General features: G+C 32.8%; 1 protein-coding gene across 5 annotated transcripts in view; it reads left to right on the top strand.

Moving 5' to 3' along the window:
- The window catches only part of SASH1 (SAM and SH3 domain containing 1), a 378,674-nt gene that overhangs the window by 278,864 nt on the left and 85,417 nt on the right, over nucleotides 1-14,393 (top strand). For all 5 annotated transcript variants that reach the window (XM_031968401.1, XM_031968398.1, XM_031968403.1 and 2 more), the window contains exons 5-6: nucleotides 12,231-12,271; nucleotides 13,948-14,034. In XM_031968401.1, coding sequence (XP_031824261.1) covers nucleotides 12,231-12,271; nucleotides 13,948-14,034 — 128 coding nt within the window. The remainder of the gene's footprint in view (nucleotides 1-12,230; nucleotides 12,272-13,947; nucleotides 14,035-14,393) is intronic.

Raw genomic sequence — 14,393 nt, 5'->3', positions numbered from 1 at the left:
CAATATATCCACAGTAATTCCTACCCATAGGTACTAAAATCTCTGCAAAAGAGAAGAAGAAAGTGTCTTCCTTTTTTTTTTTTTCCCCCTAGGGCTATGCTTGTTCTTTGAATTTTGCAATATTCACTTTTGAATTTTTAGTGGTGTTTTTTTTTTTTCATTTACATTATTGTAGTCAGTGTGTATTTTTTCCCTTTGGCTCTACTTACTTTAACATAAATTGATGTAGATTTAAGTCTTTCTTTAAGTTCATTTAACTCTTTCTAGTCTCCACATTCATCACATTTGTTATTTCTTATGATACAATAATATTAATCTACTACATTTATATAGCCATTCTCCCCAAACCATGAGAATTTACTTTGTTTTAAATCATTTTTATATTGGATTGTAGTCTTATCTTAAGCCAGTCTACACAACTATGCATCCAAGAACCCTATTAATAAGTGGCTTATGGAACCTGATTTCCCCCCCCCCCCAAAAAAAAATGGACTGGGTCTGCCTAAATTCCATATCAAAATGCTAATTATTTAGAAGTAGCCCTTATAATTAAGAACTAGAATTCACTATAAAAAGGGTTAAATAATATGAACAAAGAGCTCTCCAAAGAATTGCAATGTTAATAATCACATGAAATAATGTTCCAAAATAATATTAATAAAATAAATACAAATCAAAATAAACTTGAGATTTAACCTTCCATCCTGCAAATTATTAAGAATAATAGATGACAATTATGTTGAAGTGATCCTGGGAAGATAGGTAGGTACATTGATGAATTTTTGCTCAAGTTGTGAATTGGCAAAACAATTTTGGAATGCTATTTGGAATTATAAAAATAAAATAAAATGTCACTACTCTTTGACCCAGAGATTCTATTACTAGATTTATACCCTTGTGAGGCCATTAATAAAAGAAAATCCCCATATATACCAAAATACTTATAACAACAATTTTGATGATAGTAACGAATGGTAAACAAAATAGATGGCTATGAGTTGGTGAATAATTAAACACATTGTAGTACATGAATATAAAAGAATATTATCATACTCTAAAAAGATGAATGTGCTGGATACAGAGAAGCATTTAAAAGTCTACATGAATGGATAGTAAGTGAAGTAAGCACAACCAAGAAAATAATAAACAAGACGATTACAATAATGTAAATGAAAAGAAAAATCACATATCCAACACTCAAAAGCAAGCATGACAAAATTTAAAAGATAAAGAATGACTCAAATAAAGATGAAAAGATTAGGAGGCTCTCAAGTGTTGAATGTTGTTTCTTTTTTTTTTTTTTTTTCATTTCATTTTCATAGTAATGGTTGGCCTAAGAATTGAAGTGTAGTATCCATGAAATAGTTAAAAAAATGGAAAAAAATAAAAAAACTTGAAGGAGGCCTCCAGTCTTCTGGGTAGGTCATGTAGAGCAGTTGTTCTTAAACTTTAAATATATATATATATATCATGGATTTCTTTAGCAGTTTGTTGAAAACCATGGTCCTATTCTCAGAATATTGTTTTTTAATGCATAAAAATTTGAATATTTTTTCAGTGTATTAATTTTTCTCATTTTCTTTCTTTTGCTCTCTCTCTGTCTTTAAAAAACTACAACTAATTTTATGAAATATCCTTCTGAAAGGAAAGTTAAATTATGATGATGTGAAAAACAAAAGACATCAATATAAATTATTTTTAATAAAAATAAGATCTGGGCTTGGGTCTTGCCTTTGACATATACTAGTTGTGTAACTACTGGAAAATCATATAACATCTCAATGCTCAAGGCATAATTACATATAAAGTACTGAACTGCACTGGGGGAGATTTTATGCTGTCTGAGAGTGTTCTATCCTGAGTTTCCCACACAAATGAAATCGAAGTCCAGATCTGTGGAGGGAGAAAGGGAAGGAGAGAGGGTGGGGGGAGTGGAGAGAGAAACGGTTATCAGTTTGAAAAAACAACTTAACAATCAAATACATAACACTATACTGGACAAAATTAGAATAAAGTCCTTGTCCTGCAAGAACAAGGTTAATAATGACATGAACAAATGCCTGTAAAGATAAAATAAGCAGGAGTACAGTGAGAACAACAGTACATTACTAAAAATAAAATAGATTTAAAAAAAAAACAGTTACACAGTATATAGGCTTCATGATCTTTTACAAAAATGTTATGGAAAGTAAACATGAAAATTAGGAATTGGAGAAATCTCATTTTAGTTGTTTATAAATATTTTGTGAAGAAAAGCAGAAATTTGAGTACATTTAGAGAATTTGATATTTTCATGAATTTGGGTACATAATAAAAAAAAGACATGGAATCAATCAGTCACCAAAAAATGATTAAGCTCTTACTCTCTGTTAGTTCTTACACCGTACCAAGTGCTGGAAATACTAACACAAAGGTGAGATCATTCTTGCCCTCAAGAAGTTTCCATTTTAATAATATTACACTAGTTAAGAAAGAAAAAATAATACAAAATGAATGAAAAGCGGTTTTGTTCTAGTGGTCATGTAGATATGAAAAAGAGAAAAGATGTTTATTTGCTTGGGCTGATGCAGTGAAAGGTTTATTTTTCTTTTCAGATTTTAGAAAGTATATTGATACGTTTTATTTTTATATTGCAAAAAGACATCACCATTCTACCCACCAACTAATTGAACCATCCTTTATACCGATGAACAATAGATAAGAAAAGTCAATCATAAGAGTTTCTATGTGATAGCATATGTAGTGCCTATCATCTCTCATTTCTGTGTTGAGAGGAGGAAGGTATATTTCTTTATGTCTTCCCCAGTAATAAGTTTAGTCAGTGAAAAACAGTGAGATTGTATAAGGTTCTTAGATACATTGATTTTCTACTTTTACAAGGAGAGCAGAGATTTTGAATGATTTTTTACTCATAAAAGTAATTGTTTTAGAAAAAACAAATGTAAGTAGGTTGCACATAATGCAGATGGTTTTGCATATGGAATGGGTGGGTCATGAATGAAAAATAGTAATGGTTGGCCTAAGAATTGCAGTAATATCCATGAAATAGTTTAAAAAAAAAAAAAAAAAAACAACTTGAAGGAGGCCTCTAGTCTTCTAGTTAGGTCATGTAGAGCAGTTGTTCTTAAACTTTAAATATATATATATATATATATATATATATATATATATATATATATATATATATATATATATATAAAATCATGGATTTCTTTAGCAGTTTGTTGAAAACCATGGTCCTATTCTTAGAATATTATTTTTTAATGCATAAAATGAAGCACATAGGATTTCAAAGGAAACCAGTTCTATGAAAATACTTATTTAAAAAAATAATTATGTACTCAGCTTAAGAACCCTAACTTAGAGGATAATTGAGTTACAACTAAGAAAGAACCATATAAGAAGCTATGGATGAGTTATGAGCTGATTTAGGAAAGGGGATAACCATAGTAACTCCATTAAAGTATTTATGATAAAAAAAAAAAAAAAAAAACTTTCATTAAAGAAGGGGTCAAATTCCATGGGAAACATTTCACTTTTCTTTTGTTTTTTTTGTTTTGTTTTGTTTTGTTTTGTTTTTTTCTATAAGCCTAAATAAATTTAAAATTTTGCTTTATGGAAGAGGGAGCAGTGTAAGAACACATATTCCTGGTAGATATTGGATGGTTTTTCATAAAACAAAATACTATAAATTGGAGTCTTATTTCCTCACTGATATTCATTATGTCTGGAGAAAGGAGATAGAAGGTAAGGCTTAGCTAGAAAACTTGTATTCCAAAGTATAACAGAATGGCATTTTAATAATATATCAAATTATAATTCTGCAACACTAATAACACATTTTATAGGCTTCAAATAAAAGGGATTATTTTTTCATGAATTATAAATTCTCCAAGAAAGCAGAAAATTTAAGTGAAAGTAGGCAGGGTTGTAATTATTTGGCATGGAATCCAAAGACAAGGAGGCAAAAGAACTAGTTGTAGTTTAACTCAATAGAGGAATCAAGTCATCAGCTTTTATGAAATCCCTTCCCCAGAATTCCTGAAAAGAATAACATTCATATCTTTCTGACTGCCAAGATCCCTTTTCTACCCTTTGTGGAGGATTCTGTGGCTTTCAGAAATAAAGTAATTTGGGGTAAGAAGGAAATATAACAAAAAAACAGAAATGTAACAGAAAATAAACAAATAGGGAAGTTATTTCCTAAAATACAGTTGAGGAGACAGCAATTTCAAAACACTTTGTTTTCTAGTAACAGAGAATCTTTAACTTTTAAATTATTTCAATACTTCAAAAATGTGTAGTTTTGTCATTTCATCTATTGCTTCTATTGACATGGTCTTTGGGGGCTGAGATGGCCAAGAAATTCATTATTTTATGGCCAACCTGTTGATGAGTTAACTAGAGGTAGTTGGTACCTAGGAACAAAAAGATGAATGTTCAAACCTTGCCTAAGAAATTATCTGTGTTAGCCTGAGGAAGTAGTCATTTAACTCTTCTTAGCCTTGTAAATTAATTTTTTCCAATTAAAAATTATTTTCTCTCTCTTCCCTCTCCTAGAATAAAAGAAAAATAAAAATTGTCAGTTTTTTTCTTTTTACCCTGAATCCATCATCGATTTGTGAAATAAGTCACCTGTTGGAAGGAAGGAAGGAAGGAAAAGGTGGAAGGAGGGAGGAAGGAAAGAAGAAAGTATGGATGGATATACATGGATGGATTTATTAAGGGCTTACTAAACACAAAACACTGTGTATCTAAAAAAGTAGGACAATCTATTCCTCTTTAGAAGCTCACACTCTAATGAGAGAGACAACAGATTGAAGACATTCCTTATTTATAAACTGTTCATGATAATAGCAGAAAATAATAGCATCTACCTCCTAAGATTATTGGGTATTAGGTTATTGGGTTAGATTGAGTATGTAAATGTAAAGTGTTTTATAAACTTAAAAATGCTATATAAATAGAAATCGATTTTGTTAGCCTCTTTGAATTTAGCCAGGCCAGTCTTCAAAGGAAAGTCATATAGTCCATTATGTGGCCTAGATTCAAAACCATTCTAATAGGATTTGACCTATCAGAGTGTTTGTTTTTTCAAGTATGGTCTTTGAGAACTATCGCAGTACATCTTCCTTTTCTATCATTTTTTTATTTTGATTTTTCTACATAATTAGTTATTCATTCTGTGTTATAGCCTACTTATGTCCCTTGCCAAGCATTATAAAAATTTTATTTTACTTTAAATTTTTTTACTTTTATTTTTACTTTGTTCTAAATTCAATGAATACCAAAAAAGTGCATTTCCATATACAAAATAGAACAGAAAAAAATTTCATGCAAAAAGAGTGAAGACAGCTTCTTTTTTGGAAAAGTATGTAATAAATGCAATGTTACTTTTAAAGCTATCCTGTTCTTAGTCACACCTATGCGTGCACACATACACACACGATGGAAGTTTCATATGAAACAATAATACTTGCTATAAAATTAAAATTAGTTTTAAAGTTATTCCTTTTCTTATTTTAAAGGGATCTTTCAGATCAAAGTCTCCACTTTACAAAAAAAAAAGGGAGGGGGTTGATATATTTTAGTGGGGATTTTTTTTTAGTCACTTTCATTTCCCAATTTATCTGTACTCCTTTGTCCAGAGAGCTATTTCTTGTAATAACAGCAACAAAAGGAAAAGCAAATAACTTAACAAAATTATCCAACGTATTACTCCCTCCCATCACCTCTGCAGTGTTATATTTCCACAAACCAACTTCTGAAAGAAAGGAGGGAGGGGAATAATCTTTTTTTTTTCAGGTCCATCAATGGATTTTAGAAATGTGGCCTTCCATTTTAATGTTTATTGTAGCTCTTTTCATTTGTATCATTCTTTATATTATTTCCCTATTGCTTCTTATTTTACTTTGCATCTGTTCATGTGAATGTTCTCCTTTCCTAACTCCTCATTGTAAAACGCCCAAAATAATACAGCTATTCAACAATATAACTGGACCTAGAACTTAGATCTTTATACTTAAACTGTAGTACTTATTTAACTTTACACTTCTTCTTTCCTAAAATCACCCACAGACCGTCTTTTTGTGTACATCTAGAAAACTGAGCAAGAAGGGGAATGTTCAGAGGGAATACCTCTGTCTTAATATCTGTATAGTTACTGTGTTTTTCCAGGCATTCCCTCAAAATATTATTTCCCACTCCAAAACTAAATGACAATCCTAAGCAAGCAGGGAACAGGGAAGAGAAGAGAAGCTTTTCGGTATGAGTGTCTGTCACTGTGCTGTTGTTTCCTACACCTGGACCGGTGTCTGATAAACTAGGTTTGTGATCTGACTGCTACTAACTATTAGCTACATAACTTTGAACAAATCAGTTTACCTCTATGGCAGTTGGTTTTCTCATTTGTAAAATGGTCATAATCAAACTTTCTATTAGAAACATCACATGAGTGATGTAAAAGTGATTGTGAAGGTGCTCTAACAGAGCCTTGCCCATTGCAGCCTTTCAATAAGCATCTCTCAGACTCCTTCACGAACTAAAATGCAAAGTGAGAACAACAGAAGGATATGAGAGAACATGATAACATTTAAATATGAAGGCAACAAGAATTTATTAAGTGCCTACTTTACAAATATTATCTCATTTTAAGCTCACAACAACCCTGGGAGGTTGGTACTATTATGATTCATATTTTACAGTTGGGGAAACTGAATTAGAAATAAACTCTTCAAAATCAAAGATCTAGAAAGGGCCTAAGGCCAGATCTGAATTCCAGGCCTAATGCCCTCTTATGCTTCCTAACCCCTATGCAAGTTGAGGGGTTGATGAGGTAACCTTTGTACGTAATTTTAATTCTTCTATTTCTGTGAGCTATGTTCTATGATAGATTAATGTTGAAGAAAAAACTCAACTATGTCCAATTTGGGATAATAATTGCACTCTGATGAATGGCATGATAGTTGAGTACAGGGATTCTTGATCTTTTTGTATCATATATACCTTAGGCCATCTGGTAAAGCCAATGGACCTCTTCTCAGAAATTTGTTTATTTTTTAATTATTGGAGGAAATAATTTTAGTCATAGAGGTTAGTAATTTTTTTTTCTATCTAAGTTCATGGATCTTCTAGCATTGATCCTTTGAATGTATATAAATACCCCCTTTCCCCATACCACCCCAGTTGACTCTTTGCTCTAGTGAATAAAAATCTGGAAGATTTCAGTTCAAATCTTGTTTGTGACATATACTGGCTGTGTGACTATGGAGAGGTCATTTAATCAGTGCTCTAGAAACCTTTCTAAGAGTATAAAATGAGTTTCCAGACTGCAGAAGTGAGGGAAGTTTTTTTTTGTTTGTTTTTTTTTTTTTTTTTTTTAGTGGGAATTCCTTATCCTGGCAAAATCACAGATCTGGGACCACCTGTTAGATCCAAAATGAACTTAAGTGAAATTAATCTTAATGTAATTTTAGGCAATGCTTCCAAATGACTAAAGCAAGCTAGAAAGGAGACACTAGGTGTTTCTGGTTGGATTTTGATCACAATTACATTTTACTGGTTGTCAATGTCATCCTCAAAATGGGGCACCCAGACATGAATATATGTATCAAAATATAATGTGTGAAGAATCATGTTCTTTTGGAGACTCTAGCAAATAGCTATTACTGGCACAACCCTCAGGAGAATATTAGATTGCCCTCAAGCTCATAGTATACTTTAACTGACAGATTATAATTATTCAAGAAGTACTGTTCATGGCAACCTATACAATATGGTCTACTAGCCTATCTTTCTTTTATATATATAAAAATCTTCGTAGTCACAATTTTTCCTCTCTCTCTCTCTCTCTCTCTCTCTCTCTCTCTCTCTCTCTCTCTCTCTCTCTCTCTGTCACTTTTCTCTTTACCTTTATCCTTTCCATTAATTTTAATCATATTTTACCCCTATAAAAATTTAATCAGGGAGGCTCTGCACCACGCAATCTGCCTCAGGCTCCAGGACTTCATAAGAATTGTGTAAATAAATCTAGGGGCTACTCTTCTTTAAGTGAATTTGTAACCTAAGTCACAAATTGTTTGTCAATTTCTGTTCAATGTACTTTATTAAAGAAAGGGCTACTCTATCAGATGTTTCAAGAATTTTTGAGGGAAATATTTTAAAGATTTTAAATACTTCTAAAAATGGATGTAAGAGATAGTGTGTCGAAGTAGATAAATAAACTGATTTAGAGGTTAGGAAAACCTGGTCTCATACCCCCCCTTCTCCTACATTTTTTTGTGACCTGGACAAATCACCTAATATTTCTTTGTTTTAGGCAAATGACTAAGATTAGGTGGGAGCTCTTAATTGGTAGAGGAAGTTTTCTCATCTGGGAGAAAAATCTCATTGTATGCTAAAGTCTGGGCAGAAAAAAAAAATGGAAATGGCATGTTGTAGTGGGAGAAGCTTTAGATAAGTAATTAAGCATCCTGCATTCTAATTCCATTCCTTCAATATGTGTGATCCTGAGCATGTCTTTGTCACCTCTATGAACCTTGGTTTCTTGAGTTCTAATAACAGAGGTTGGAAAAATTGATCACTAAAATATCTTTCAGTTCTACAATTCTATTATTCTATCTTAGTAATACTGATTACTATGATAATTAAGATCATTTGCCCTTGGACAATTTTGTTAAGGATAAAATTCTATCTAGTTTTTTTTTTTTTTTTTTGGAAATGTTATTTTTATTGGTTCATTTTGTTTTTACTCATATCCATTTCTGACTGAATCCACTTTCTCTCTCAGTATGTGATCCCTTATAATAAAGATTTCTTTTTAAAACTAAAAACAACAAAAACAGCCCACACATGGACTTTGACAATCCAGGATATGAAGTATACCATACCTCTAGTTTCCTGCCTCTGTAAGGAATGGTAGGTCTATCCATAGATTTTAAGTTAACTCCCTGGCATAAAATAGGCTTTTAATAAGTACTTATTGAATTACTTTTTAAAAATTCAATAGAGGGTCACTTATTCGTTTCCAGCCACCGAACATTCAACTTTTGTGAAAATACTGTTACTTACTTTTTTATATTCCACTGAACCAGTAAGGACAAAATGTACTGTGAAAACCTGGCTCAAGGGCACATTGTTCCAAGTCCTGGATGAGAACACAGCATTTGGCAGAAGGAAAGATGCACAGTTAGGCGGTCAGTTCACTTCCCATGAACCTGCGCTTCAAAGCATTAACTTTGGTCCACCTGGGGATCACTCAATGGTCCCTTCCACCTGGTACAGTCCAAATCTAGAGTTTGGCCACATCAGTTGATTTTCTGTTCATGCCAGATTAAATTTCTAATCAGTCTCAACTAGGAAATCTATGGCATTTCATTTGACTGCTGTGCCAGCTTCTGTTTGCTTGGACAATTTACGGAATCAAAATTAAACTTCATACTGTGTCATTTCCCTCTTTGCAAATTGATGAGAAGTTTTCTCCTAGCTTATAAAATATTGGCTTATATACTTGTTTGGCTAGTATAGACTGTGAAATAGACAGAAAAGGGAATGGTTGCTATTTCCCCCCCCCCCCCCCCCCAAAATATTCTGAAATGAATAAAGGAGTTCTAGTGGCCTCTGCTGGCCGACCTAGGGAAATGCCGGCGATATCATCCAAGTGCTTGAATCCCTTCTATTAGAATTTAGAAGGCAAGTTTGAAAATCTGTATTTTACTAGAGTTGCAGTTTCTTTAGGATAAGAATTGTGTCACAGTATTCTTTTAAACTCTTAAATGTTTTCATTGGCATGAGACCATAGGAAGTTAGGAAAACAGCTACCACCCAAATAATGCAAATGAAGGATAATAAGAATGTATAAATATTGACTTTCAAGAATAAGCTATCAATAATTGTATATTTCCAATTCAGTCTCTGACAAAGTCTTTAAGACTTATCATTATACCACATTGTTTGGGACAGACTCTTCACGTACTCTTTTAGGAAAGAAACTTCTTTTAGAAATCAAAAAGTATTTTAAAAATTTGGTTATGATAAAAATATCCATGTAAGTCAGTAGTTAGACAGCTATAATACAAAGTTGCCTTAGTAATCCTATCAGAAGGAAAGTTCTAGTCTGTAAGAAAATAAATTTGGAGTCTGGTTTGAACAGCTATAATAAGCTTGTGCAGTACAGCGGGGTTGAATGTGGCCAATAAAAATAAACTTGCTTGACACATTTTATGATAACCTTTGAGAAGTTCCTTACACAATCAATGGAAAGAGAGAAATTATCTGAGTTTTACTGGGCTAATATTTGAAAAAGCTGCTTCCCAGCAACCTCTTGATACCAGTATTTACTTTTTAAAATGTTATGGTCATTTTGTTTTGTTTGTATAGCTTAGAATTGAGAAAGTAATATTTAATTTTATTCTTAAAAGTTTTTATTTTTATTGGAAACTTAAACATCAAACATTTAACATACAATTAATAATAATTCTTTGATAATAGCTTTAAGCTTAGAAAATGCTTTATATAGTTATTTTGTTTAATCCTCACAACAGTCTTGTGAATTAGTATTAGTAGTAATACTAGTATTAGTATTATTTAGATATTAGTACTATCACTACTACAACCACCCCCATTTTACAGAAAACAGAGACTTTTTGAGATAATGACTTTCTTAGAGTCCCACAGCTAATAAGTATTTGAGGCAGGATTTCAACTCATCCTGATTTCAAAGTATTCATTCTGCCACCTGACTGTCTAAAAAAGAACAAGAAATTTAGTTTGTAGACATTTATTTTTCTGTGTTCTATACATTTTTATATATGAAGCAAATTGTATTTCCAATATAGTTATCCCATAATGCTCATCTTTTAATTGTTACTTTAGTGGAATATTCTTAGCTCATTCTCTTTCTCCTAATTGACCATGGTTATCTTTATTAAACATTGGACTCTCTTTCTCCCAATCGCCAAAGAAATACCATTTGCTTGTCATGCTTTGAGTGTAGAGTAGCATCTTTTAGGAGCTGCATTCATGAATAGTGCCTAGGACTCAGCCAAGAGGTAGTTAAGCCTTTCAAAGCAGGGAATCAACTAGCTTTTTATGGATAAAAGCTGAAAGTCCATTTTTGTCTTGGACAATATTGGTTTTGGGGCCTTAAAAAGGAATCAGACTTATCACATGGGTTGGATCATGGAACCATAGTTAGGAAAGTATCTTAAAAGGGCATTAAATCTAACTACTCACGTTCTTCCCTCTCCTCTATTCCTCCCCCTTCCTTCTCCTCCTTATAATGAAGGGATTGGTTTACAGAAAGAATAAATTACCTGCCTAGAATCTTACTGCTTGTATCTGAGGCATTATTTAAACTCATGTCCTGACTTAAAGTTCAGTGTCTTATTCATTTCATCATGCTATCTTTCGTGGATTTCACCATTTTTTTTTCTTCATACCTTTGCTTTCTTTCACATACTCTGATACCTTCAAATTCTACTTTCTGCTCCATGATAGTTTATAAACTTGATCAGTTAGCATAAACCCCATAAAGCCTTCTGAATGGTATTCTATATCTCTTGATCTTTTTCTCTATCTTCTTGTCTCTTTCATTGGTTTCTAGAAGGCCAATATTCTTGTTCAATGGATTCCTTCCTATACTGAGTGATGAAAGATGTTGTGTTATGTTCACCTTTATCCCTCCTTCTTTGGCATAATGAAATCTTCTCTTTCCTTGGTTTTGCTACCCTTTTATTTTAAGCACACACATCTCTAGTTCTGTAGTAATTGTTTAATCCTACCAATCCTATATTTGCAGGATTTAATTTTTTGTTACTTGCATTCATATATTTCCATTTGTATTTGACATCTTTTTCTAATAAACTTCTCTTCAGGTTAGCAACCATGTTGTTTTTTGTTTTTGTTTTTTGGGGGGAAGGGAGGTTATGTGTTTTTTGTTTGTTGCTTGGTTTTACAGATTATTATTTAAAAAATCTTAGAACTGGAAGGAATTCTTAAGATCACCTAGCCCAAATACCTTCTTTAATATTGTGCCTTGTGCCCAGTGGGTATTCATTCAACATGGAAATCCTGTGTCACAACCGAAACCCTGTGTCACAACTGTATTTTGGCAATGACTTTAAAAAGAGTAAAGGTGATAGTGCAAACTGAGCAGTGTGACTTTTCACTTGTCCCAATGAGAAAGGATCCCCTGTTAATCAACCTGTTTTCTTTTTTTGTGTGTGTCCTAGGCTTCCGCTTCACAAATCAAATTCAGAAGAAGGTTCCATAGGTCAGTACAATTTATTTGCTTTAACTCTGGTTATTGGTGTTTGCATTGCACATGAGCTGTCATGACAACTTTCATTATAGTTGTTGTTTTGCTTTAATATGTTACAATGCTACATGTTACATCCTTAAACCTTTAAGAGCCCTGAACATCCATAGATTCTCTAGTTAAGCAGCCTCCAGTTTCATTCCTCAGGTCTAGTTAAAGGAGTAGAAAAAGTGAGTTGTAACTTAAACAAGGGTCTTCTATTTAGAAAACAGTTAACCCTTTCTCTCAGAGGGGTAGACAAGGAAGGGTACTCCAGTGTCTGTTTCCTTCATGTTATATATAATTGCCGGTCTAAACTCTAGGAAAAAAAGCAAGTTTGTAATCTATGGGCTTGGCAGAAATTGTATATATTGATTGCAGAGGCAATAATTGAGACACAGGGAAAGCAAAGATCAGAAATCTCTCTGCCTACCCCCTCCCACCCCTCTTGCTGCTTTGGTTATGCCATGTAACTATGTCATTAAAGTGGCATTTTTTTCCTCATAGAATGAGTAATTCATTCTCTTAGCAACCACTTCTTTTCTTTTCTATGTTCCATTTTTCTTAGTAATGCCTGGAATGGATTACTGGCTTCTTCACATGTTAAAAATGGCATGCTTGGATAGTGAACTTAAAAAAAAAATTCTGGAGTTACACATTTTAATGCAAAACTTCTAGAACGGGATGGGAATTCTGGGAGTTCAACTGTTAGATGTTATGATTCCCTTAGGATGTCATTTTCTTTGTATCAGAGTAGCCAACCTATTGGTCTTCCTCCAGCTAGTAAGTGTGTGCCCCAAATAGGTTGATTTATAATTTTTTTTGTTTTTGCGAGGCAATTAGGGTTAAGTTACTTGCTCAGCAACACACAGCTAGGAAATATTGAGTGTTTGAGGTAACATTTGAACTCACATTCTCTTGACTCCAGAGCCCAGTTATCTATCCACTGTGCCATCTAACTGCCCCTATCTCAAATATATTGAAAGCAATGATCTGTTTGTGGTGCAAATAAGATCTTCAAATCCCCTCAAAACCAATCCTCAAGAACCAGTCTAAGACCTCATCTGTGAGGGTCAGGATCATAAACCAATAAAAACAATTAGTCTTTTCAGTGGTTCCATAAACTGTGTGAGTTATTTTGGTGCCTTTTTCCCCCTACTTAACAACAAGAAATCAATGGCAATAATTAGAGACTTCATATTGGTGTCATGCACTCAGATTAACAATAAGAGAGGAAAAAAGAGAAGCAAAAGTTTGTCAGTCTTTCTCCTTCCCTCCTCCTTTCACTCATTTCTTCCTTCCCTCCCTCCCTCCTTCTCTTCCTCCTTCCTTCTTTCCCTTCCTCCCTCCCTGTCAGACACATTACCTAAATTAATTTTCAAAGGAGATAGAAAAGGCTATTCATGTGAATAAATATAATGTCTCCTTATATCCTAGCTTAACTCTCTAAACCTTTTCTTATTTCCAGTCAAGTTTAATTTCCTTTAAATTGCTGTGAATTTACTTACAAATATTTTTCATTTCAAAATTAAGGGGGGAAATAAACATTTATTTTGTTGAATCAAAGTAATCTTTGAAAGCTTTGAATTTTAATAAATCTACTTTTCATTTTCATATACCTATTGCTTATACTTACTTTTTTGTCCTTTTAGGGAAAGGGGATTGGAAAAAGAAAAACAAGTATTTTTGGCAGAACTTCCGCAAGAATCAGAAAGGAATAATGAGGCAGACTTCCAAAGGTACTATTGCATAAGCAGTTTTTTCTCCCTTATTCTCTCAAACATTGAGAGGTTTATTCCATAAGTTAAAATGGATATGTATAGTTCATTGCTTGTACTCATAAAAATAAGTTAAAACTCTTCTTGATTTACTATTATTGCTCTAAAGCTTGGGCTCTGCATAATTTTGGTGCTAAGGCAAATGGGGAAGAAGAGGTTAAAAAAAAAAAAAAAACCTTAATATTCAGAGAATCTTAATTCACACACCATACTAAGCACTTCCTAAATATTATGTTGATTCTCACAACATCATGAGGAATTAGGTGTTATTGTTATGGCCATTTTACAGTTAAGGGAACTGAGGCAAACAAAGATGAAAC

Source organism: Sarcophilus harrisii, chromosome 4 (genome assembly GCF_902635505.1).
Source record: "Sarcophilus harrisii chromosome 4, mSarHar1.11, whole genome shotgun sequence".
NCBI classification, from domain to species: domain Eukaryota; kingdom Metazoa; phylum Chordata; class Mammalia; order Dasyuromorphia; family Dasyuridae; genus Sarcophilus; species Sarcophilus harrisii.
The sequence above is the reverse complement of the archived record's forward strand: the minus strand, read 5'-3'. Positions and strand labels throughout refer to the sequence as shown.